This window comes from Apis laboriosa, unplaced genomic scaffold, assembly GCF_014066325.1.
Source record: "Apis laboriosa isolate Shangri-la unplaced genomic scaffold, ASM1406632v1 scaffold40_cov151, whole genome shotgun sequence".
NCBI lineage: Eukaryota > Metazoa > Arthropoda > Insecta > Hymenoptera > Apidae > Apis > Apis laboriosa.
In genome coordinates, this window is record NW_025223180.1 from 2,059,627 (window position 1) to 2,084,431 (window position 24,805).

At 37.4% G+C, this 24,805-nt stretch overlaps 1 protein-coding gene across 1 annotated transcript in view; it reads left to right on the plus strand.

Moving 5' to 3' along the window:
- The window catches only part of LOC122715930, a 188,745-nt gene that overhangs the window by 123,822 nt on the left and 40,118 nt on the right, over positions 1–24,805 (plus strand). The window contains exon 3 of the mRNA XM_043938527.1: positions 18,765–18,909. Within this exon, the coding sequence (XP_043794462.1) occupies positions 18,765–18,909 (145 nt within the window). The remainder of the gene's footprint in view (positions 1–18,764; positions 18,910–24,805) is intronic.

Below are 24,805 nucleotides of genomic sequence, written 5' to 3' on the forward strand. Positions count from 1 at the left end.
ATATTTGAATTATTAAACTATTTTTAATAAAAAAAAAATTAATAAAATTATTGTCAACGAAAAGTAAACGATAGACGTCAAGCTCGTTCCGTTAAATTTATCAATCCAACGTTCTCCAAGTAATGAAAATATTTCTTATTTATATATATATATTTATATAATTGGTCGAGTTTCTCTCAAAATCAATTCATTCAATTTTTTTCTCTATTTTTCTATACAAAAATAATTGTAAAATAATTCTATCGATGAAAATGAAGAAAATCGAAACGTCGAGGCGATTTTCTTTTCATTTAGCCTCGTTAATCCAGCGTCTCTTCGATTGGCCGACGTTGTCAAAGTGCCACGACTTAATTCTCCACGCTAAGAATTTCCCCTTCACGGACTATTTATTAAGGCGAAGCTACGTTCATGCGAAATTTCATTTCGTAAATGGCCTTGATTAGTATTTCATGGATCAAAGAGTGCCGCGTTAACAATCAACGTGGAAAGACGCGGCTCGTCGATATCAACTGGTGATATCGTAATTAGCAGTGTCGTAATCTCGTGTAGTGCCTCTTTCGGTCACTGGTTTTCTTCACAACACACGCCACGAGAAGCCAACTTTGTTTGTTCCCTGATGCACGTTTATTCATCCGGAAGAAATTAGTTGGATAAAAATTCTTTTATCCGTTTTTTTTTTAGAATTATTTCACTTTCCTTCGATGCTAGAAATGCTAGATGTATCATCGCTTTACGAAGAGACATTTTCGCGTGTCCAAATTCAGTTTAAAAATATATTTTATACGCGAGACATTGTATTAAAAATTTATGGGATAAACTATAAATTTTTTATAAAAATTTTTAATTAATTTTGATATTATAGAAATAATATTTTTTTTTTAATTTAAAAAATTCAATAATTTAATTAAATAATTATTTAAAGATTTAAAATTAAAAATTTTATTATTAAATAAAAATATATATTGAAATTTATAAAATATAGAAATAATGATTAAATAAGTAATAAAATATGTTATAAATGAATTATGCATGGATTTTTATATTATTGGATAACTTTATGTAATAGTAAGTGAAATTTGAGAGTTTATTTACTATTCAAAGAAACTACTATTTTTACATTGAAGATGAATTTTTTCGATAGAATTTCCTCGCAAGATACTTTTCTACTACTCGCTATATCCGTTCGACACCCGTTTCCCAAAATTCGTCGCATCGAGGAAGATTGAAAATCGTGGTCATCGGCTGCGCACGTACGTAGCCGCGGAATTATTCCAGTCGAGTGGAATTTTCCAAGTCGGATCGATATTCGGGGGCCGGACACGAATATCGTCGAGGCATTGTTCGAGGCCTGGAAAATCGATTAACGCTACACGCCTGTTCCCCCAAAGAGACCTCTCCCTCGCGTGACCCATATACCACCGTCCCGTGGAAAGAAGGATTCCGCTGTTTGCGACCAAGCAATACGATACAACTCCGCCCTTCTTTCGAAACCGTCTCCTTCGAGCGAAGGCTTAAGGCGGCATTGTCGCGAGCTCCAGCCTCTTTCGCCTTCGAGAAGAAGGGAAGAAGGATTCCAAGGTTCTATTTTGGCTGGAATACTATCCAACCTTATGTAAATTCGGATCAGGCGGTAGTCCAGCTTTGCCTCTTCTCTCGTCTTCCCGACGCCGCGCTCTCGCGTTTTCGTTGTCCACGCCATATCGGTTGTCCGGATCTAATCTGAACGCGCTCTTTGGTCACGTTCGTTCCTTCGTCATCAGGGATCGTGAAACTTTGCTGCTTTAAACTGCGTCGAGAACTGCGTCGTTTCGACGGATTAATTAGGAGACAAAGTGTGGAAATGGGGAATATTTAATAGTCGAATTGCTTCGATAAGTTATTGTTTGATACATAATAACAATTGCTGCAAATAATTGTAGTTAGCGGATCAGTTATAAAATGGAAATTTTGATTAGTTACTTTTTTAGCTTTCTTAAAATTCCTTAATAAATGCGTGGAGTGGAAAGTGAAAGTGGAAGATGTTTGGTTTCTTTTGAAGAAGAAGCTTGTGTGAGTGGAAATAACTATTGATGGATTTCATTATGGTTGATTGTGACGAAATTGCGAGGAGATTAGATATCGCGAACTATCTTTTCTACGTCGCATTTCTAAGTTTGTAAACATTTCGTTTGCGACGTCCTTTGAAATTAAAAGCGATATATTCGTATGTATGGAAATAGCCATGGATTTAATTATTTCGACGATTGTGAAGAGATTAGATTTTTCTTAGATTGGAATTATAAATTCAAGAAATCTCGCTTTGCGCTTTCTACTATTTTTACGTCGCATTTCTAAACAAGAAATATTCGAAACAGTTTGTAAATATTTCGTTTTTCGATGTTGTTTGAAATCAAAAGCGATATATGGGTGGAAATAGCCATTGATTTAATTATTGCGACGATTGTGAAGAGACCAGAAATTTTCTTATTGGAATTTCCTATTGGAATTATAAATTTAAAAAATCCACGCTCTGCGCTTTCTACGTTTCTACGTTTCTACGTCGCATTAAACAAGAAATGTTCGAAACAGTTTGTAAATATTTGAAATTAAAGAAGATATATTCATGTACGTGTGGAAACAGCGATCGATGGATTATTGCGACGATTGTGAAGAGATCAGAGATTTTCCTATTGGAATTATAAATTTAAGAAATCCACGCTCAGCGCTTTCTACGTCGTATTAAACAAGAAACGTTCGAAACTGTTTGTAAACATTTTTTGAATCAAAGAAGATATATCGTACGTGTGGAAACAGCGATCGATGGATTATTGCGATTGGATTTTATTTTTCATTTCGTTTTAGAATTTAGAAGAAAAATAAGTTTAAGAAAGGCGCACATATTTCTATTTACTCTCATTTCGAAGCGCACACGAAACAATTTGCTTGCGAGACGTGTAGGTAGCATTAAGATTGATGAGATGTGATATCTTCTCGCGCGAAGGCGCGCTTCGTTGCGAACGCTTACCCGATGACCCGCGATGTTTGTTGTTCCAATCCTCGCGTTAATAGATGCGCAAACTGCATGCATACAAATTGCGATCGCTTGGCCTAACAGAGATGACTTGCACGGTGATGTATGGCTGTCGAGCCACGTGGAACGGACGACCGCCTCTCCGAGATATTGCTGTCTTCCTTACACGTCTACAGAAATCTCGAAATAGCAAAAGGCGTAGATTCGAGTAAAATATTTCCACCGTCCGTGTTTCGTTACATCCTGGTAAGATATAACGTGCGTTCTATTTACGAGTTTGTTTGCAAGAGAGGAGTAATACGTTGCTTATAAAAAGAGAAAAGTAATTGGTTTGCAACGTAAAATTACAAATGGAAATTAGCTTAGTGAGATTCAAAGATCGGATTCTTTAAAATCTAATTTGAATATCCCGTTGCTCGCCTTGACACGAATCTAAAATCTTTCTCTTCTCAGAACATCGATCGAGTAATACGCCAATTTAAAAATACAACACGTTATGAAATTTAAACTAATTTATTTCGACGTAACCAACGTTCCAATCACACTTTCCAAACGTTTCTTTCGACGATCGCTGAAAGATTGCGGAAGCTCGCGTCATATATCCATTATCAAACCTCCTTTTCAATTAAAATTTCTCCATCCACGCCTTGTGCATTAACCTCTTCCCGAGCGAGCCCATTGAAGAGGACGCGAGCGAACCGCGTCCTGGGACGAAATCCGCCAAGAATTCTCCCCGCCCTTATAAAATTTTCAAGTTTCCCGCACCCGGGAAAATTGAACGGCGGGAAAAAAACTTTAAAGGATTTACTCGTCGCGACGACGTGGAAAAGTTTTGGAGAATCGATATTTTTTTTTTTCCGCTCGGTCATCGTGCTTCGTTGCGAAGGAAGAAAGGAAGAAAGGAAGAAAGAAATCGAAAAAAAAAAAATAAAAGAAACATAATCGCGAGGAAAGGATCGAAAATCTCTCGTCGAAAATCATTGGGATCGAATCGATGGAAAGGGAATCGGAGAAGGAAGGAGATGATTCGTTGGTTGGAGGGGGGGAGAGAGAATCGTAGGTGGGAGGGACGTTAAGGGCCATCGAGGATATTGCTGGCGGGGGTGGCGTTGCAATTAGACGAGATACCGAAAGGCAGGAATGGAAGAAACGGTATCGTAATTCGCGATAAAGTCGCTCGTAACGTTGAGATGGTTGTTCCGATTGTCGGGCGGACATTTTCGATGGGGCTCTCGGCCCAATGGCGTACCGGTTCGTGAGTGCGTCGCGCCGTTTCGTTCGATTGATTTTACGCCACTTGATTGCGGTTAACCCCTCTCCGCTCCAATTTCTTCAATCGAATGGAATTAATATTTTCCATTCATTGTACGCGCTAGTGGATAGATGCCTCGAGAAGGTATATCGATCGATGATGAGATGATCGCACGGGATTATTTTGTAGATCGAAAATGAAGAGTGAGAATGAAAATTTAAATTGAGAATTTTATCGTTAATTGGATCGAAATAATATTTTATAGATGTTTTCAGAGAGTTCAAGTCGAATATTATTGGTGATTTTTTTTTCTATATAAATTAAAAGTGTTTTTCTCAATTAATATTGCTATATTCGTGGTTTTCGAATGGAATGCCACGTTCGATATTTTCTTTGTATCGTGAGAATTCAGATTCGATTTGAGTCTATTTTATATCTGTCAATAATCAATGCATCAATAAACTGAAATGTGGATAAGCAACAAATATCCACGAATTTTCCTTGATGATGAAAATGATGTCTGTGATTATATCGTTAATTGGGATAGTGGTCGTTGCGAAAGAAGTACGTGGTTCAAACGGAAGAGCAAATGGAAGAAATTATTTTAGAAAGTTAAATTGACATTCGTTTAGAAGGGAGTGAGACGACCCCAGCCTCGGGTTAATCAATTAACGTCGAGTAAGTACATACTTACCGAGCTTCCGTCAAATTACCGAGCAATTAAATCCAAGTTGCACAGTTTCTAGGTGCGGAAAATTATTAATCGACCGTCTCCATTTGTTATTTATGAAACAATTTCAAATGACAAACACTTTAATTCCATACTTCACACGTGATACGATAAAACGATCAATCCTTCAAAAATAATTAATATATCATTTCATAATAAGTGGATTATTTTTGACAAATCGACGAAAAGAAAATCAATCCTAAAATATTATTATTACACCGTTTTAAAATAATTCCATGAAAAACAATGGATCGCGTAACGAAATCGTGACTATCTTTGGCACATCGATTCGATCAAAAAAAAAGAATTCTAAAATATTATTATACCGTTTTAAAATAATTCCACGAAAAATGGATTGCAACAAAATCGTTACTATCTTTGGAAACTATCAATTATAAAAAAAAAAAATCGATCGTAAAATACCGTTACATTTCGTTTTAAAATAAATTCGAACGAAACAATGGATTACGATCAATTATCTTTTGCAAATCGATCAAAAAAAAAAAAAAAGAAAAAAGAAAAGAAAAAAGATGGATGAAATATCGTTTTTTTTTTAAATAATCGAGGAACAACGAGTGGCGACAAAAGGATATCGTGGCCATCTTTGCCAAATGGAAAATTGTAATTAGAATTTGGCATTGGAAACAGTGTTCGGGGCCGGTGGCATTAATCTGGAGAATTTTCCAACCCTCCTCTTCCTTCCTGTTACGCAATTTCCCCCGTGCCGTGGGAAGCTTTCAATTTGAAAAATTAATCTTAGGACGAAAGCTCTGGTTGAGAGGCGGGCCATAGAGAAGGGACGGCGAATACGGAAAATTTAATTTGCTCGCGAAATACTCGAAAGATGTTCGTACGGCAGATTAAACCACGGGGAAGTAGTCAAAGGATGCTTGAAAACGGTTAAAAGGGTTCGCGACATCCGGCTTCCTCGTGTATATGCGGCATCTAATCTTTAGGAAAAAACACGGCCGGCCTCCGCCTGTTTATTTTTAATTACGAGGAAAGCTGTCGGCTCGAAACACTTTGTCATGGAGGAAAGGGGGAAAAAATACGATACCGGATTATTAAAATATTTTCGTTTTATATATATATATATATATAAATAATTGCATAGACGATAATACGACGGGGATCCATGACGTTGGATGGCAATCTGATGATTTGCAGATATATATATATTTTTTTTTTTATTTTTAATATTCTACATCGCGTAAAATTAATCCATCGATTTTTCGAAATCGCATCGTCGTTGAAAATTGAACAATTTTTCGACGAGATTTGATTATTTTGAGTCCCGTAACGAGCTCTCCGTGTAATTCCGCTCCGCGAAATTAGCCAGGTCTTTGAAAACGTAATAATACGTCGTTAGTCCGGGGAACAGAGGGAAAATGATAATATGGTTTAATCGAATCACATCCCTTTGCAACGATGACTTTGTAACCGTAAGGACGAGCCGTTATTCTCTCGAATTTTACGTAAACCGTGATGAGAACTGGTAAAAGTGTTTCGAAATAATAATATCACCATCTTCTCGTAGAAACGACATCCTCTAAATAAATACATATAGAGATTTGCAGAAATTTTATACGATTCTAGATAGAGAATATTCTCTGAAAACGATTCGCGATTAGATCAACCACTTCTTTATTAATTCAAATTTACTATACTATCGAAATAATTACTCTCTTTAAGAACGCGCGCGCGTGAAATTATTCTAAGTAAAAAATTAAAATTTCTCGATTATTTCATCACTTCATCTGGATCACTTCTTTGAAAATATTATGTTTGAAACAATATCCCTAAAGAAGAGATTAATCGATTTAAATAATAAATAAGATTCTTTATCGTTAACTCATTTCTTCAGTGAATAGAACTTTACACTTGATCGAGTTCTCCACGCGTACAGCAAAATCCTAGAACCGTAAAATTTCCTAGAACGAAGAATTGGCGCGACTTCAACTTTTTCCTCTCCTGGAAAATTCTTATCCCACGCCTCCGGAAACGGCCTATATTCCAGTGTTTCGTGCACGGCATAAGTTGTCCCATCTCTTGAGGATGAATATATCCTCCAAGTTGAGTGACGGGCCAGTTTCGCGACTGCGGCGAAAAATTTGGGATGGGACGTCTGTGCTCGAACGTGCAATCGATCGGAGAATCTGGAACGATGAGTTCAATCGGCTTACGGGATATTGGAAATGGAGTAGATTTTATATCGTCCCACGTTTGTTTTAATCTAGTAATTCCCTCGTGCCTCGTCGTCCGTATCTTGAGTTTTCCCCGCGAGCTATGCGATCATCATTCTGTTAAATAAAAAAAAAAAAAAAAGGAAAATACGTCGAGAACGTTTGTTTTAATCCAATTGCTCTTCTACGATTCCCAGTTTTCTGCGATAATTGAGATTTCCTTCGCACTCTAATATCATCGCTATATACTATACGAAAATTCAATCAACGAATTGTGTTATCGAGTGATATTTTTTTTATTAATATCATTTCAAAATGGTTGAAATCAACTCTTAAAGTTTTATATAACCTCGTAAAGTATAATATAATAGTACAAATATATAATAAAAATATATAATATAATATATAATAAATAATATATAATATATATAAATAATATATAATATATAATATATAATATATAATAAAAATATATAATATAATAGTACAAAATATATCAAAACGAGATCGTATACGAAAAAAAGAAAAAATAATAAAAATTTGTGGAAAAAGAAATCTACAATTTTCATTAAAATCGAAATCGAATAATTCCCAATGTAAGAACGCAACGAATATTTTCTCTCTCCTTAATCAAACGCGAGCGAATATTTCATCCATAAATTTATCTCTCCCATAAATGGGGAGAAAAATTGACGGGACCCCGTCGAAACAAAATCCGCTTTAGCGGCCACAAATCCTTCCCCCTGAAAATTAATTCCTCGAACGAGGGGGGCGCGCAGCCCCCTCTGAATCTCGTGGGGTTCGTAAGAGTGGCTAGCCGTGGTCAGTGCTTGGCGTCGTCGTGATCGATGACGGTCGTGATCGAAGTTGACAGGTGGCGGGCGGCCCGATTGCGGCTACATTATTAAACCGTCGCCCGTCAATGGACGGATATAGGTAGGCCTAATGCACGCCGGAATGTAATTCGTGGCAGGTTTGGGAACAGATCGTTTGGAGCGTGGCTGCTTTGCCCCGCGAAATTTGCAGATTGAGTCGAAACCTTTGGCCTGCTTGCATGGAGGTTTAATTTCGAATGTTGTTTCGCGCCCTGCACGGAAGATAATGTTTAATTTTCAGAAAAAATTTTCGTCGATTATCTGTTAAGGAGGTTCTCGTTTTTTTTTTTTTTCTTTTCGCGAATGAAATATTTTTTTATAGAAGATGTCGAGCTTGGATTTTTCTTTTCGTTAGTGGATTTAAATTTGAATTTCTGAGCTGAGTTTGTGAGAGAAGTTGAAGGAAGTTTCGAAGGATTAAATGAAAATAATTGAGTTTTTATGTAAAAATGTAGCAACCTTGGTGGTTTTTCTTCGATGTCTAAATTTAAGTTTGAACTTTTGAGCGCAATTTTGATGGAAAAGATGCGTGTTAAAGGGGTTTCGAAGGATTCGAATCGAGAAAGAATGAATCGAGCGATATTTAGGTATGAAAAATTATCTTTGACGATCAAAGCTGGTCGAAATAATACTTTTAAACGGATTTATTAAATTTTCAATTTTTATTCGATTATTGTTGTTGAAAGTTAAACTTAAAATGAGATGAATCCTTGCCACGGTTTGATATATAAGTTGCGTTAAATAATCCGACGAAATATCTGAAACTTTTTCAATATCTCCGTTTATGCTGCGAAATTAAAGTAACAAATCTTGTTGTTGCTTTAACAAAGTTTCGAAGCTTTAAAGTTAATTAAGCTCTACGTTCTATCCACGATGGTAAGGGACGGACGAAGGAAGGACGGAGGGGAAAAAAGGGAAAAAAAAAAGAAAAAAAAAAAAAAAAGAAAAAAAAAGGAAGAAAAAGTTAAACGAGTTCTCGTGTAGTGATCTGCAAACAAGCGAAGCTCGCAGAAGAGCAAAAGTTGCTTAAACAGTTCAGAATCATGATGCCATTACCTTGTAACTAAAGTTACATGCCATATGAAGTTTGTTCATGGCCCTTAAACGTAGTTGCACCTCGTTCCCTTAGATTACTCGATGCTCTTAGTACGCGAGCTCATTTAATTCACTTTTATCCTTCTCTTCGGTTTAATCAACTCGAGAATCCGACATCTATGAATCCGGAACAGTATAAAAAGAAGTACGTATTTTTATCTTCCCGCGATTTATCTTCGTTTAAATTGCACGAGTTTATTTCTCTACTCTATCGTTCTCGATTCGATGAGCGGACCCCCAACTTGTGTAGATTGCAAACTGTTAGCATAACGAGCGCATGCTGCGATAAAGGAAGGGGGCGAATTTAAATTAATTAAATAGGTACAGGAAACGAGTGTTTTTCCCTCTATTACGACCAAGTGTCTTATTTTCGACACTTGATCTATATTAAAAAAGAGAAATGGGAATAGAGGAGAATGTGCTTTGAGGATAATACTTTTTCGTAGAGATTTGAAATGGTTTTAGCGCGTAAATAGAGGGGAATTGATAAATTAAATATTCAAGATTATCTCGATACTTTTCGAGCAAATAGGTTATTAACCATTTTATTACCGTCATGTCGGTTGAACGGCGATTAAAGATGCAGTAAAACCTCGTAGATCGCGATAACAGTGTAATGGCGATGTAAAAAATAAATGAAGGTAGCACACGTTGACGAAACAGTGATATATGTTGATTGAACGTATAGCGACATAATTTAGTCGATGGTTATCGCCCTATGCCAGGGCGTTTTCAGATGGCGATCGAAACTCGTCGTTAGTATGCCGTATTCAGATCGTTTCACGGATAAGTAAAATTGTTACGAGTCGTTACGAATCGCAAGTACGACGATCCTCTTGAAAATTTTCACCCGGTTCGTTTTCAATTCTCTTCGAGAAAATAACAAGGATCCGTTTCCTTTTCATATCCATACCGTTAAATTTTCGTCGATCTGTAATAACTAAGGATCCTAAAATTCCTCTCCTTTTTGAAAATAAAAAAAATTTGACGACCGAGATGAAACCATCCACCGCGAAATTTAAAATGGACTTTTAACGAAACCGTTAGAGAATCGAAGCATATTTTTTGATTCGATTCGCGGCGTGGAATCGGTTTAGAATTCGCGAACGATTCGATTTCCCTGTCGAATAAAAGCTTGAGGATCGAGAGCGATAAATTGGGGACAGAGGGCGGTGGAGGCGGTATTGCGCGGTATTTTGCCCGTGGAAAACGGGGCGGGCAATAATTTTAAGTTTTGTCGCGCGGCCGCATTTGTTACAGTCAACGGTACGAGGCGAGCAATTTGTAACCTCGGCTGTACGTAACGTTACGGAAGCGTCATTACGCGTGTTGTTCTCGCGTCGTTTCGTGGAGATTTAATGAACGAGATGGACGATATAAACTTTCGTTCTCGCCCCCTCCTAACGATAATAACGCGGTTACAACGATGAAATTAAGCTTATCGATTTTGGCGGAATTTAATGCGAGCAATTTGCAGAACCGCGCCGATAAGCATTGGCGAAATACAGGGGAGGGAAGGGTTAACGCGTCCGTTAACTAGTTGTAAATGCTCGTGTTAAGCCAAGTGTATCGCTCCATTTTCATCGTTGATGGGTATCGATAAGATTAAACGCGAGTGATAAGATTGTTTTTCGGTTAAGAAGTTCGGTAAGAGGCGGTGATGAAGAAACAAATATTTTTGGAAAACAATACGCGTTTTTCCACACACGGGCAAAATTGTAGTGAATCGAGGCGAAATATAACTTTACTCGCTCGATATAAGTTGCGATATTAGTAGTATTTTATTATATATTAGTGCATAAAGGTAATAAGTAAAAGGCTTGGATAAATCTTTACGCGATCCGTTTGACGTCCACGCTGATGCGTCGTATTTTATCATCATTCTTGAGAATTCTATCAATTCTCCGTGAATTTTGTTTTCCGAAATATTTCGATGGATTCGATTCGATTCGTATTAAACGAGAATGATTAACGAAACGATTGATTAAAAATAGTGTAAAATAAAAGGTGCGCGCACGAGGCTTCCGCTATGTTTGATTTTATAATAAATTTCTTTTATTTTATTATATATTAGTGCATAAAGGTAATAACAGGCTTGGATAAATCTTTACGCGATCCGTTTGACGTCCACGCTGATGCGTCGTATTTTATCGTCATTCTTGAGGATTCTATCAATTCTCCGTGAATTTTGTTTTCGATGGAAACATTTCGATGGATTCGATTCGATTCGTATTAAAGGAGAATGAGAAACGATTGATTAAAAATAGTGTAAAATAAAAGGTGCGCGCACGAGGCTTCCGCTATGTTTGATTTTATAATAAATTTCTTTAATTAAATTCGTACGGTTGACATTTCCCGCGAAATGAAATAAAATAATATTTTCAAGCGTGGAAGAGACATACACGAGTGAAATACACGAGTACAAAAAGCAAATGAATATATAATATTTTTAACATCGTTTAATACGACGATTTTATATCACTACTTAACGCGAGTCGCAAAAGTAATAATAAAATGCGCAATTCGATTATACCCGATTATTAATATTTCGATAATTAATATTAATAACGATAAATTTAAATATTATAATAAGTGGACATTTGTACGCCATTGATTCCCATTTTATTCATTTATACAATTTTATAATATTTTCCCCGATCCGCGCACCGATCCGTGCAAATATTTATATATCGCGTTCAACGCGTGGACGATTAATGAATTTCGCCTCCCCACTCCTTATCGCGTATCATTTATATTACTTTTGCATCTTTCATCCACGTTTATTAATTCCACGATATTATTTTACACGCGCGATACAATATGCGATACCCATTCGACGTGCTGATAAAAAAAAAAGAAAAGAAAAAAATAACAATAAAACACTCTCGAATAATATATCCCCCGCGATTAAATTTATCTTCGTTTGATACGCGTGCCGAAAAGTCAAATATTAATCGCTAATATTAATCGCTCGATACTCGTCGCGATCGGAAGAAATTTTATCGCTATCCAGAAATCTGCTATCCAGATTCGTTCCCATCTCGTGAAAGGTCGCGATAGCCGCGCTAATATTGTACCCCTCGAATCCACCCCGAATCAGAGATAGCTAACGTTAATTACTTTCGTAATTAGTAACCGCTCCAGGCGTATGATGATGGTGGGCAATATTTCTTGCGGGAGAACGTATAAATCTAATAATGCAGAGAAATTCGCCCCAACCGCGTTAACTATTTCATCTTAATCGAGAAATTTTATTATCGCCTGCTTTCTTCCCAATTTTTTTGTTTTGCGTATCTCTTCATTCGTTGATGATATTTGAATCTCTGGTACGCGTGGATTATGGAATATAATCTCGAAAGGAAGGTGGAACACGCGATGAAAGGGAATTAGAGATTTTGTTTCTTCTTTTTTAAATAAATAATAAATGGAGAATGAAAAGGTACTTAATAATTCGATAACGATGTTGTTAAGATTTTAAAATGTAAATACGTGTTAGGTGAGAGTGTTTTTTTTTTTTTTTTTTTTTTTTTAAGGAAAGAGAGCGTGTTAATTTGGAGACAGTACCGCTGAATATCTGAAAGTAAAATATTTTGTCAAGGGAAGTAAAATTTCGTTAAGAGAGGGATTTGAAAGTATTTTCGTTTCGTCAAGTTTCTACTGTTTCTCCTCGCTTCGAAGAAGTTGAATTCTATCTAATTTAAATTCTTCTTTGATTCTCTTAATTTAAATGTAAATTATTTCGTCAGAGGAGAAGCGTTCGCAAAGGGAAGCGCAATTTTCGAATCCTTTTCTTTTACAGGGAACGTTTCACTCCTCTTTCGACCAACGTTTCTTTTTCTTTTTCCTTTATTTTTTCGTGTCAAGAAAAACGCTGTATACGATACAAAACACTGAATAAAATTTCAAAACATTATTTTCTTAATTAACAATTTATTACATTTACTAAATTATTTACTAAATTGTAAATCATATTTGTCTACAAAATTTATTTATAGACGACATAACAATCGTTTCGATTTCGCGTTGCTATTTTTTTCCCCAAACGTTAACGAAAATTCGCATAGTTTCAGATATAAAATCAGCAAGTTATTCCTCTGTTTTGTAGCATTCCTAAAATTTTCAACGCGTTCGCAAGCGAAATGAAACGGATAAAAAGGAGGAATTTCTCTCTCGAGATATTCCCTCGTGAAAATTCCACGTAGAGAAGCTCGAGTAAACAACAATATCGTAAAAAGAGGGGACGCGCAAACATTCGTTGCATTCGTTTCCTCCTTTCCTTTCCAATTACCACTTCCGATTTATGCCTCTGTCGCGTGGTCACTCTCGAGCATTGCCCGCCAAACACTCTGTTCGCAAACATTTTCCATCGCGTTGGAAAGAGAAAGAGAGAGAGAAGGAGCAAGGAAATGGGGAAATAATCGTGGACGATTTGTCAAAAGTTTTACGATGTGTCACGTTTAACACGTTTACACGGCTCTCGGCATCGGCGAGACCGTTCATCCCGTCTCGTGGAATAATTCACCAACCGTACGTATAACTTTTCGTTTTGAGATTAAATTTACACCTGGCTGCTATCTGGCTGAGAAACAGCCCGCGAAAGGTAATCGCGATTCAATATTAAATACCGACGTGGACGCGCGTATATCTTTAAGGGTAGTTTATATCGCCGCGTTATTATCCGGTAGTTTATATGGCGCGTTATTAACCGAGGCAAAATATGAGCTCGGCTGCCAACACCGATAATTCTTTCCTTTTATGGACTAGACTTGGGATAGGGGTTGAAAAATGTTGTCGAAAAATGTCGAATAATAGATACCAGTTTGAACGCGAATTTTCCTTCGATCACCACGCGACGACGTTGCGCGTTTCAACGTTGCGCCTGATCGATTAAAAGAAAAAGAAAAAAAAGAAGAAGAAAAAAAATAGGATAGTACACCACTTATGCGCCATTCGTAGCAACAACAAGTCCCATAGAAAATTCTCATCCCTGTTTGGGTTACGATAGGACTTGTGAAAGTCTCTCGATGCAACGAACAAAGTTTTTCGCGGTGATTTCGCGCTGGAATACTGAGGGGGGATGAGAGGGGAGAGCAATATTTTTATCGCTTTCCACGGTGGTGAGAACGTAACGGGCGCAATGCATGACGGAGCGACGGGGTCATTGACAATAATAACAAGGTTTTTATCGACGCAATTTTCCACTGTACGAACAACCCGGTTAATTTTTCCTCGCGGCTCGGAAAATTCGGTGATCATTGACGTTGCTCTAAAACGCATGATTCTTCTCGCTTCGCGAACCATCGTCATATGTATATGGCGTGGGACATGAAAATATGTTTGCATACGTTTCTTTCGGATGAATGTATTCATGGGCAATCATCGGTGATTTATTGGACAGCTGTGATGAAAATTGTTGTATTGAATAAAGTTGTTTAATTTCGAAGTTGAAGTTCGAAACAGAATTTTTTTTTTTTTTTTTTTTTTTACGCGATGATAAATTTCTCTTCGATCGATTAATATAGTTAGAACTCGAACTTTTTTCAAATTAAAGGCTTAAGATAACTTTTAGATCAATTTATCACTGGTAAGATGGTTTCAACCAATATTCTTCCAGAAATAAATGTATCTATCGCTCTTGAATTTTACTAAACCGTATTAAAATTAGAAAAACTTTGGACCGCTATAACTCCGAAGATATCGACTTCCGGTGAACGAATAAACGATCATTAGAAGCGCGAAACCTTGCCCTTTAAAACACTTTTTGATTTATTTCGATACGACTTTTAGTTGCCGAGATATCGTCGTGTAAAGAAAAGGATAATTTTTAATCGTTTACTATTTTCCTCCTTGTCCCTTATTCGGATCTCTCGCTCCTCTCACTGACCTATCTCAAACTCGAGATAAAGAAACATAATAGCGATTCCTGGAAGGATGTAGTACTCGTTTCTAAAAATAAATGTAGGTCGCTCAGTCGCGGGCCCATTCATAACTTCTTTTCTGTACGAAGCGCTACGAAAACTTTGAATCCTTATATCTCGTCAACCGATCGAGATATCGGGACGAATCAAAAAGTAATTTCAATGGCATGCTTCCCTCTATATTCCGAGTAGATTTTTATGACAAAATTTATAGTTTTCCTTTACGATCCATCATGATTTATCATTTTTTCCTAGCTTCGATATATCATATTATTTTCACTACATTCATCATTGAATATTAATTTCATCGCTCGTACTTCGTAATTATTTACACTTTGAACTTTACACCAGTTCTTTTAATCATATTCTCTCGATAAATAAATCAATATATATATATATATATATTATATTTGTGTACATTCCCTACGTTCGTAATTAATAATTCTCACGAGCCATGATAGAAGAATAACAATACGTAGCAATAACAATTTCATTAATCTTGTTATTACCGAGTTTATAAGTACGGAAGCGGGCGAAAGATTTTACGTGGGACGTGATATAAAATATTTTAAACAAAAATAAAACGTCGCGTGAGCTCAATTTTCAGGCTTGGGGACTCGGCTCGAGAGAAATATTACGTAATAATATTCCCAATTAAAATCACTTTATCCGCGAAAATCTGTCCCGATTCGCGCCGCACCGCGCAATCGTGTACATGTGCGCTCGAATTTTAATTATTTCGGTTACACGGGGCGCGCCGGGGCTGCCTGTTTATCCCCCTCCCCCCGTCTCGAAACGATCCCGCCACCGGAGATAATTAAATGTGGATTATCTGACGCACGTTCGACCGCCCCGTTCGTCCGCGCTAATTGGGCCAGAAAGAAGACAGTTATCGTTACCGCCGGACGGTAACAATATTTCGCGATAACGAAGCAGCGCGGTAACAGCTCACCTGGAGCAAATTATTAGTACGACGACCCTTAACCCTTTCTGTACCGCGCTTTCCTAGAACGTAGTCACTATTTATGGAGTACATATCCAGTGAGCCATTTCCATTTAATTCCATGAAATTTATGGAATGTAAACGAATGATTTTTTTTTTTTTCTAACTAGCTTAATCGTTATTATTATTGTTTTTGAAATAAGAAATAGAATTTTCGATTTATTAGTAACAATAATAAGTCTGATATCCGAGATGGGGATTAAACCACGTATGAAACGAAGAGTTAATAGAGGAAGAAATTTTTTATTCTATTCTATATACGTAAAAATCGTATACGTAAAAATCGTTTTCAGATTACCACGTACTTTGTTCCGAAATGAAAGGGATGAAGAGGGAATTTGTATAGGTATGTACGAACGCGAAATGAAAAATGGGCACGAGTGCGAATGAAATACAGGGTGAGATAACAATCGAGAGGGGAATTGCTATAAACAATGAAATAGAAATAAACACGATCGAAATCTGAGGGAATCTCGTTGTTCGTTATCTATTTTACAAAATTATTATTGTATTTTTAAAAATTAAATATTATTAAACAATATCTTTAGACGGGACGAGTTTGTCTCTCGTATTAAGCTCCCATCAATTTAAAAATGTAACACAGTCATGTGACAAATATCCTTTCGCATTTTGTATATATATCTCCATGGATGGAATTTAATTCCGTCACGTCTCGTAAAATTTATCGTGCATCGGCCATAAATTATTCCACGTTTATAAAGAAAAAGGGGGTCACGAAAGTGTCGTAAAAATTGCAATACTTTTGTCATAAGTTTTGTTTAAAAAAAAAGAAAAACCTATTACAATTACACCTTTCTTAAACTTAATCTCCTAAACCATCGACCATTGTTGTAAAATAGTACTCGAACTACTTTTCGAACTTAACATCGAGTATACTTTTACGCTCGCTTCTTACATCCAATTATCCACGGTACAATTCTCTTATCGATCGACTCGAACTCTCACAACAACAACAACAACAACAACAACAACAAGAGTAAAACACCTACGTTTCTTTTCGCGAGAAGAAACTCTCCAACAACGTGGTGCTACGAGGCTCAAACAACCGTTTCAATACGGAAACTTAGCCACTAGACTTGTTCTCAGTAACGAAAGGGTTAACTATATTTTCCCCAAACTCTCTCTCTCTCTCTCTCTTTCTCTCATTCTTTTTTTCTCTTCCCTCCCTCCTCTCTTCGGTTCCGGGCACCGGCTGTTTCCGGGTTTCCTCGTTAAATCGTAAGACGCAACAAGTGTTGGACGGATTATGTCTCGAGGCAAACAAATGAGATCACCGTGCCAGGATAATTCTTCGTCCGGTTAATTAATTAACTCGGGGGGTGGGTCGTTTCGTGCAACCGCCAGAGCGCTTCGCGATCCCGTGAGGATTGCCTTTCTCTCCGCTGTTCGGATCGAACAACCGTGATTGTTCAACGGATTAATTGCGGCTGTATCGCCAGCCCGCGATATCCTTTTTCCAATCGGCTGAATTTCCAAACGCGTTTTCGTTATAAATCATCCTTAATCGATACGAATCGATTACGACGAAACTCGGTGAAATAAAATATTATCAGAGTTTTTTTTATTATCGAAAGATCCCGTTGCTCGATAGATTTTCTCTTTATCTGGTAATTTATTCAATATTTTCTCGGGCAGAGCTCTCGATATTTTAACGGTTAAACGAGGTTTTATTTTTTGGGTAAATATAGTAATAGGTATGCGCTATATTTGTTGATCGAATATTGCACAAATGTTACGCGTAATGCGCGTTACGGATATATCAAGGCTAGGACGGTAGATGGCGATGAGTGTTATTTCCGATGAGTGCGATTCCTTTCGTTATTCCTATCTGTATACAACGTATCATTACGAGTGATAAATTTGTAACGAAGAGAGTCGAAAAGAGTTAGCCAGTCGCAGAAACTATAATAAAACTGTTCACGTTTCCTCTACATATATATATATATATATATATATATATATATATATATATATATATATAACATCCACGCAATTTGAAGTTGGTTTCGAACTTAAAAGTTTGCTTACACTTCGTGTTGGCCGGTAATGAACCGGAACTTCGAATCACGAAAGTCGAGTTACATTAGCCAAGGAACTACTAGCTACTTATCCTCTTACTTATACAGCTTCGGTTTAAGCGTGCTGATCTTTAAGAAATTCTGCCTCGACGGATTAGAGTGGTGTACGCGATGGAAATTTAAAAAATTTCGTTTCGAAATTTACTTTCAAATACCTTTAAAGCAGATTAAAATCTTCCGCCCTGTTCAATGATTGAACAATCTGATCGAGTGACAAAAGTACAAATCCGTGTCGTGCGCATCCTTCGATACGACGAGCGATTACCAATCCCTTCCCTGTTTTCTACGCAAGCGACACGTAGACGTAGAGAAAAAGCGACACGTGCACGTGTCCAAAGGAACGAGAACAATTGCTCGCCTCGAGTCGCGTTAATCTCGCGATTGTCTACGGTTTACAGCGGCACGATGTCGTTCGAACGCGACAGCTTCGAGTCGGTTTGTCACGTGGTCCCGTGCGCTCGTCCGTGCACTTGTCCAATAGCGTTCTAACAACCGTGGAAACGGGAACGAGGTTGTTCCTCTTCCTCCGCGTGTACGTGTATACCCGTAAGAAGACTACTGTCGCACATTGAACGAGCGGCGTTTCTTTTGTTTTCCAGGCAGACCTGTCCTGCCAGAACACGAAGCAGACCGTGGGCGCGATTTATACGCGCACGAACTTCGTGACACTGAAATACGTCACCGACTCGTGGGGCACCCTCTCGAACGGCTTCCGCCTCGTTATCACCGCCGTCAAGGATCCGAGTGAGTACATTTCTCCATGTGATAATTCCTTTCTACTCCTTTCTACTTTCTTTTTTTCTAGCAATCGTGCTTCCCTTCGTTTTTTTTAAAGACGCGTTTTTTAAAAGAGGTAGTTGAAATCCTTTCTCTCTCTCTCTCTCTCTTTCGAAAAAGAAGAAGAAGAAGAAGAAGATGGTCGATTTTTGAATTAACTTTCGTTTCGCGTTATCGCATTCGATGGAAGAGCGAGTCGAGTGAGATATTGTTCGTACTTGTTGGAGATGAAATACTTGGAAAAGATTATTCGTCGCGTGCTTGCCGCCTGCGTGCAACGCGATACGCGGGGAAAAGTTTTTGGCCGTTTCGCTAAGTAGAGACGTTAAGTTTTACTTACGGAATCGTACGGGCGCCCTGTTTGTTTCGCTCGAGTTTGTAATTAAAATTTATACCGATGAATTTTTCATCGTTCTAATAATATTTGTTCTAATAATTTTTGAAATTTTATCCCCTTTCGAAATTTCGAAAGTTTCGTTGATTTGCGACTATGATACATCCCATCTGCAATTTACGCGATTTACCGCGAACAAAAGAAAGGAGATGGAATAATGGCTTCTTGCAAATTGAAGTTGAACCAGGAGAAGATGTCTGATTAAAGAATGAAATGAACCGCGAAGCTTTCGTTCCGTATGACTTTCTGAAAGGAAATTAAACGACGGTCCTCCCATCTTACTTCAATTCGTGAAAGCGAATTTTTTCTTTTTTTTTTTCTCTTTTTTTTTTTTTTTTTTTTCCTTTTGGAGTATGTTCTACTTCGGTTGCCTCGATTTAATGAAGTGCTTAATGCACCGTGATTAAGAGAACCGGCATGGACGAAACACTTTATAAAATAGTCTCCACTCTTTCGATAATAACGGTATATCTTCCCGTTTTCGCGTCATCTACCAAGTTATATATATATATATATAGAGAGAGATGGTCTTGAGAGTTTAATCTCGTTAATGCTTTTCACCAGTAATTTCGATAATTCAGTAATTTATAATAAATATATTACAATCATGCTACAATCGTGAATTTAAAAAGAGTATTTTTAAAATATTATATATATCATATTTAACTAAAAAATATACATAAATCTAATAATTCAAAGTTAATAAAAAACCGAATTCTAGAAAGATCAAAGTTTACTGCTTAAGTTTATGGAAGATTGAAATGGAAGAAGAATTGATGAAATAATGTTCTTGGAAATTTTTCCAAAATAAAATTTCCGTGGTAGGGAAATTTCTTTTTCCAAATGGGCTCCCTTAACCATTCAACCTCAACCCAACGTTCTTATCTCCTATCCTAAAGTTAAATTACCCGAAGCATCGAAACATCTGCAACCATTTATCCATCGATCGATGGATAAGCCATCGCAACGAATCGAACGGATAAGCCTGGCCTGGGAAAAGGAGAAAGAGGGAGGGGGGAGGGGGGCAATTACGAAGTAGCAAGGACAAACCGTGACGGAATAATAAATAAAGCGGTAATTATAATTAAACGTGGGGGTGGGGAGTAAATGAAACGGTAAATTAACGAAGCTTCCTATTAACGATCCCCAAATTACCGGCCCGCTCGTTATTTCGCGTCGTGGTCTCAATGCTCTCTCTGCCCGGTAATTTTAAATTAACGCCAAGCCGAAAGATAATACCGTCATCCGCTCGTGTAAAATCCCCCCCTCCCCTCCCCCTCTCTCGGTGGAAACTCGGTAAGATCGGTCGAAAATCCCGTGGAAATTCCCGTGCTCTGTAGCACCGCGATAAATTAAAGCCAAACTCGCGGAATTTATTTCCCCTATCTCTGTCTCTCGCGAAAAGTTGGACTCGAGAGTGACGGAGGAAAGAGAGAGAGAAAAAATAAACCTGGTTGTTCGTCGTATCGTATCCAGCAACTGCCAACTGCTTGCATCCCCTCACGCGTAATTGGATAACGCGCTTCTCGCGTTAATCTTCTTGTTCTTCGATGTTTCTTTCGATGCTTAGATACGATTATACGCAAGATCGGGACGGAGTGGGCTCTGCTTGAAAATTCCAATTTTAATTTCTAATTTTAATTTCTTTCGGAAGGATGCGAATTAGGGGACAAAGGTGACTCGATTCGATAATTTGAATGGTGATTATGCGTGTAAATAATAATGTTATATACGCGTGTCACGCGCACCTGTGCGACAGCTACGACATAAATTGTTATATATAAAATATTGTTGCGCAACAAATTGAACGTTTTGGCGAAATTAATGAAAACGTACGGTATTTAAAATGACGTAATATTCGGTATATTGTTTTGCGCTGCGTGGAACAACGTCGGTGTGTCTCGAAGTATTATTTATTATTTTAGAGATGCCGTGAGAAATTTATGGGATGGATCGTTTCGAAATCGTGCTCGAAATTGTAAATGAATTTGTGAACCCGGTTTCATAAATGTTTTATGGATCGAAGATGAGATTTAAAAAAAGAAAAAAAGTGTGTCAATCGAACGAGATGAGATTTCTCTCTCTCCGATACAAAATTTCCCTTCGCTTGTGCGGGGAAACGCACACGATGGAAATTCTGTTTATTTTACGAATTATTAATAGTTGTTGTGAAAAATGTTCGGCTCGTATAACAATCGTGGCAATGAATCAAGAATTCGGTATACGCGTTTTAACACATACTCTTTAAAATTCGCATATCGGTTGAATAATTCATGACACGGCACAGTGAAAACTCCATCCCCTCTTAACGATCGGTATTTAGTTGAAATCGTTCGTCGATGGAATGTATATATATCGAACAAGAAAACGTTTTAAACGAAACAAATATTTTCACGTGTGAAATTAATTAACGGCGGAATTTAAACACCTTATTCTACAAGTGAAATTTATTATTTTCAAAGAATCGTTTTTNTTTTTTTTTTTTTTTTTTTTCATTCGACACGAATTTTAATCAAGCTCACGCAGTTAAATCGAATCGAGAGAGTGGATTTGTTTATCGTTCGATAAATGTAACGTTTGTAGATTGTTTCAAAATGTTTACATTAGTTGGACGAAGCAATGGATGGATATCGGCCGATTTTCGTTTGGCGTGAAGCATCTCCGTGTGCTTTGTACGTGATGCAATTCGAGAAATTCCAAACTGTCTGGAATCACGAAAGCTCCTCCTCGCCCAGACATGACAGGATGCGTTTCAACGCGAGCAAGGAATTGTTGTAGGCAATATTAGCGCGATCCAATGCGAGACCGTTTTGCAGTTTGTACCGTGATGGTATGTTGCGTGGAGAATTATAGGATTTTCACGTGTTCAATGCCTCGTGAAATATCGCGATTTTCCAAGCGGACGATGCTCACGATGGATGATCAATTAGAGTAGATCCACACGATCTTTAAGAATATTCTTTTTAATAGAGTTGGTTAATTTAATCGATTTAACCGTTTGTTAAAATATTTCTTTTATATATAAGTTAATATTTAACAACTTTTTTCCAATGCATCTTATCCTATGGTGGAATATATTTTTATTCAGCAGCGTTGAAAATTTTAACACGCGGTTATCGGATTATTAAGTCGATGCATATCGTTACATTCTTTTTTTCATTTTCATTATCAAAACATTTGTACGCGATATCGAACAGTGCAAGGATTTAAAAAAAAAAAGAAAAGAAAAGAAAAAACGAGCTCGACTATCGAGCGTGCTTACGAAAAAAGGGAGAAAGGAAAAAAAAAAAAGAATCATTAAGAGGCGCGATGGATTTTCGGTGGAAGCCGTTTTAATTGAAAAATCAATCCGAGGAGAGGCCGAGCGTATCCGAAGCTAAGCCGGCCTGCCATCGATTACCTATTTTTCACGTAAAGCTTTTCATACGATGCCTATAAAACACTGCATTAACGGAATAATTTGTCCAAGTCCCGGCGAAAGAGAGCAAGGAAGAGGGTTCCCTATGCAACTGGATTTCGCATCTGGCGACGGAAAAAGTTCGGCGGGAGAGAACTATTAACAATCTCTATGTAACTGGCGAATTACATAGGGGATGCCGTCAATTTTATTCCATTTTATCCACGCGAATGAGGCAGGGAATATCGGCGAGCTTCGTTCACCACGTGTTTGTTCACGCGAGTTTTGCTTGACTTTTGATGGCGGTGCTCGCCCAACCTTTTGAAATTGTTGCGCACCGCATTATTTTCCACCGGCCACCGCTTACCCGTTCTTCCACTTTTGGACTCGATCCATATCCACATTTTTTCCTTTTTTCTTTTTTTCGAATATGCATTCGTTTTTTCAGAATGATAGATAGAAGGGAGGTACGAGACACCGTTGTTCGCCCATGTTTTTATATATTGAAATTAAAGAAATGAAAGAAGCTAGAGAGAAATTGATATGGGAAGATATTAAATCGAAATGAAAATGTTCTCTATGCTTTGAAAAAAATTCCATGCGAGACCATGCGAGCCTTGCAATTCATTTGAAAGACTAAGTATGATCAAATGACGAGCTTATAAAAATATCCTCGTTAAATCGCCTCCATAAATTCTGACTATGTAGATGAAAACAACTAGAATTGAAAAATTGAAACAACTCATTTCTACCAATTCAAACTCGAACATGTTAAAATACTTAATCTCATTAAACTATCTCCACAATTTTTCACGCGTCGCTATTAAATATATATATATATAATATATATAAATTAAGACAGATGGAATTGAAACGAAAAAGCAATTTTCCAACCATCAAATTCGAATATTATAAAAATATCTAACCTCGTTAAGCTATCTCCTCCTCGAGCAACTTTTGATGCGCCATTGAAGCCGTCGTAGTTTCCAAGTTGTCAAAGATGGATCGCAGCCAGTTTAGACGGTTCCATCCTATTATTCAAAATCAGGCGGTGGAATCTATCGGCGTGCATCCGCATAACAGATGATCGTACAAGGGTGGTGGAAGCGGCGCCATTAAAACGCCATCATCAATCAGAAAAGTCGCGGCAAAGAGCCTTCCTTGCCGCCATTCGCAGCCGGCCCTCGATAAGACGCGGCGACATCTTCGACGAGTTGTCGGCATCCGCGCCGAAGACAAACGACGGACTCTTCGAATCGGCGCGCGCGAAAAATAAGGGATGATTCACCTTCCATTCTCCGCCATTTTCTCTCCTTTCTGCGCCACAGACAGAGAGAGAGAGAGAGATATTTCCTCCCCGCGGAACTTCAATTCTTGGACTTCGCGTTCAATCTTTCCCTCCTCCCCTCTTTTCTGTCCGCAGCTATCTATTCCACGCTTTCAATATCGCGGATTCGTTCTTGCGAATCGATTCCGCTTGTCCTCTTTCGCGCGTGTATATACAAGGAGAGGATACAGGGGGAGATATTTGTCGAGGTTTTGGCTCGAGAGATCGTGTAAGGGATGGTTTTTTTTTTTTTTTTTTTTTTTTTGTTTTGGAAACGAAAGCGAAGTTTTAATTTAATTTTATCGATTTGTCTTTTGCGTGTGAAAATATCGGCAGGCGGAATAATATAAATGTGGGTTTTTTTATTTGTAAAGAAAGATAAAGATCGATAGTCCAGGAAATCAATTAATCCCTGCTATCTCTTCTGCTCGATTCTTTTATTTCGTTGCCAATCAATCTCTGCGGTGTTATTGTGCGGTTATTGAATCAATCTTTACTTTTATCGTACGAACATGAGTAAATACAATGATATATATATATATTTTTTTTGTTTGGAAAAATAAAAGTTGAAAAGTAATGAAAATTTCAGCCGGTTTATCGATAAAAATTAATCAACGAAATTAATAACAATAGAAAGATATAAATGTAAATATGATCAATAATAATAATAATATTAATCAAAATTAAATTGGTATTTTATCGATCGCGTTGCTTGTTACTTTTTAAATTTTTTATTTCATCACGA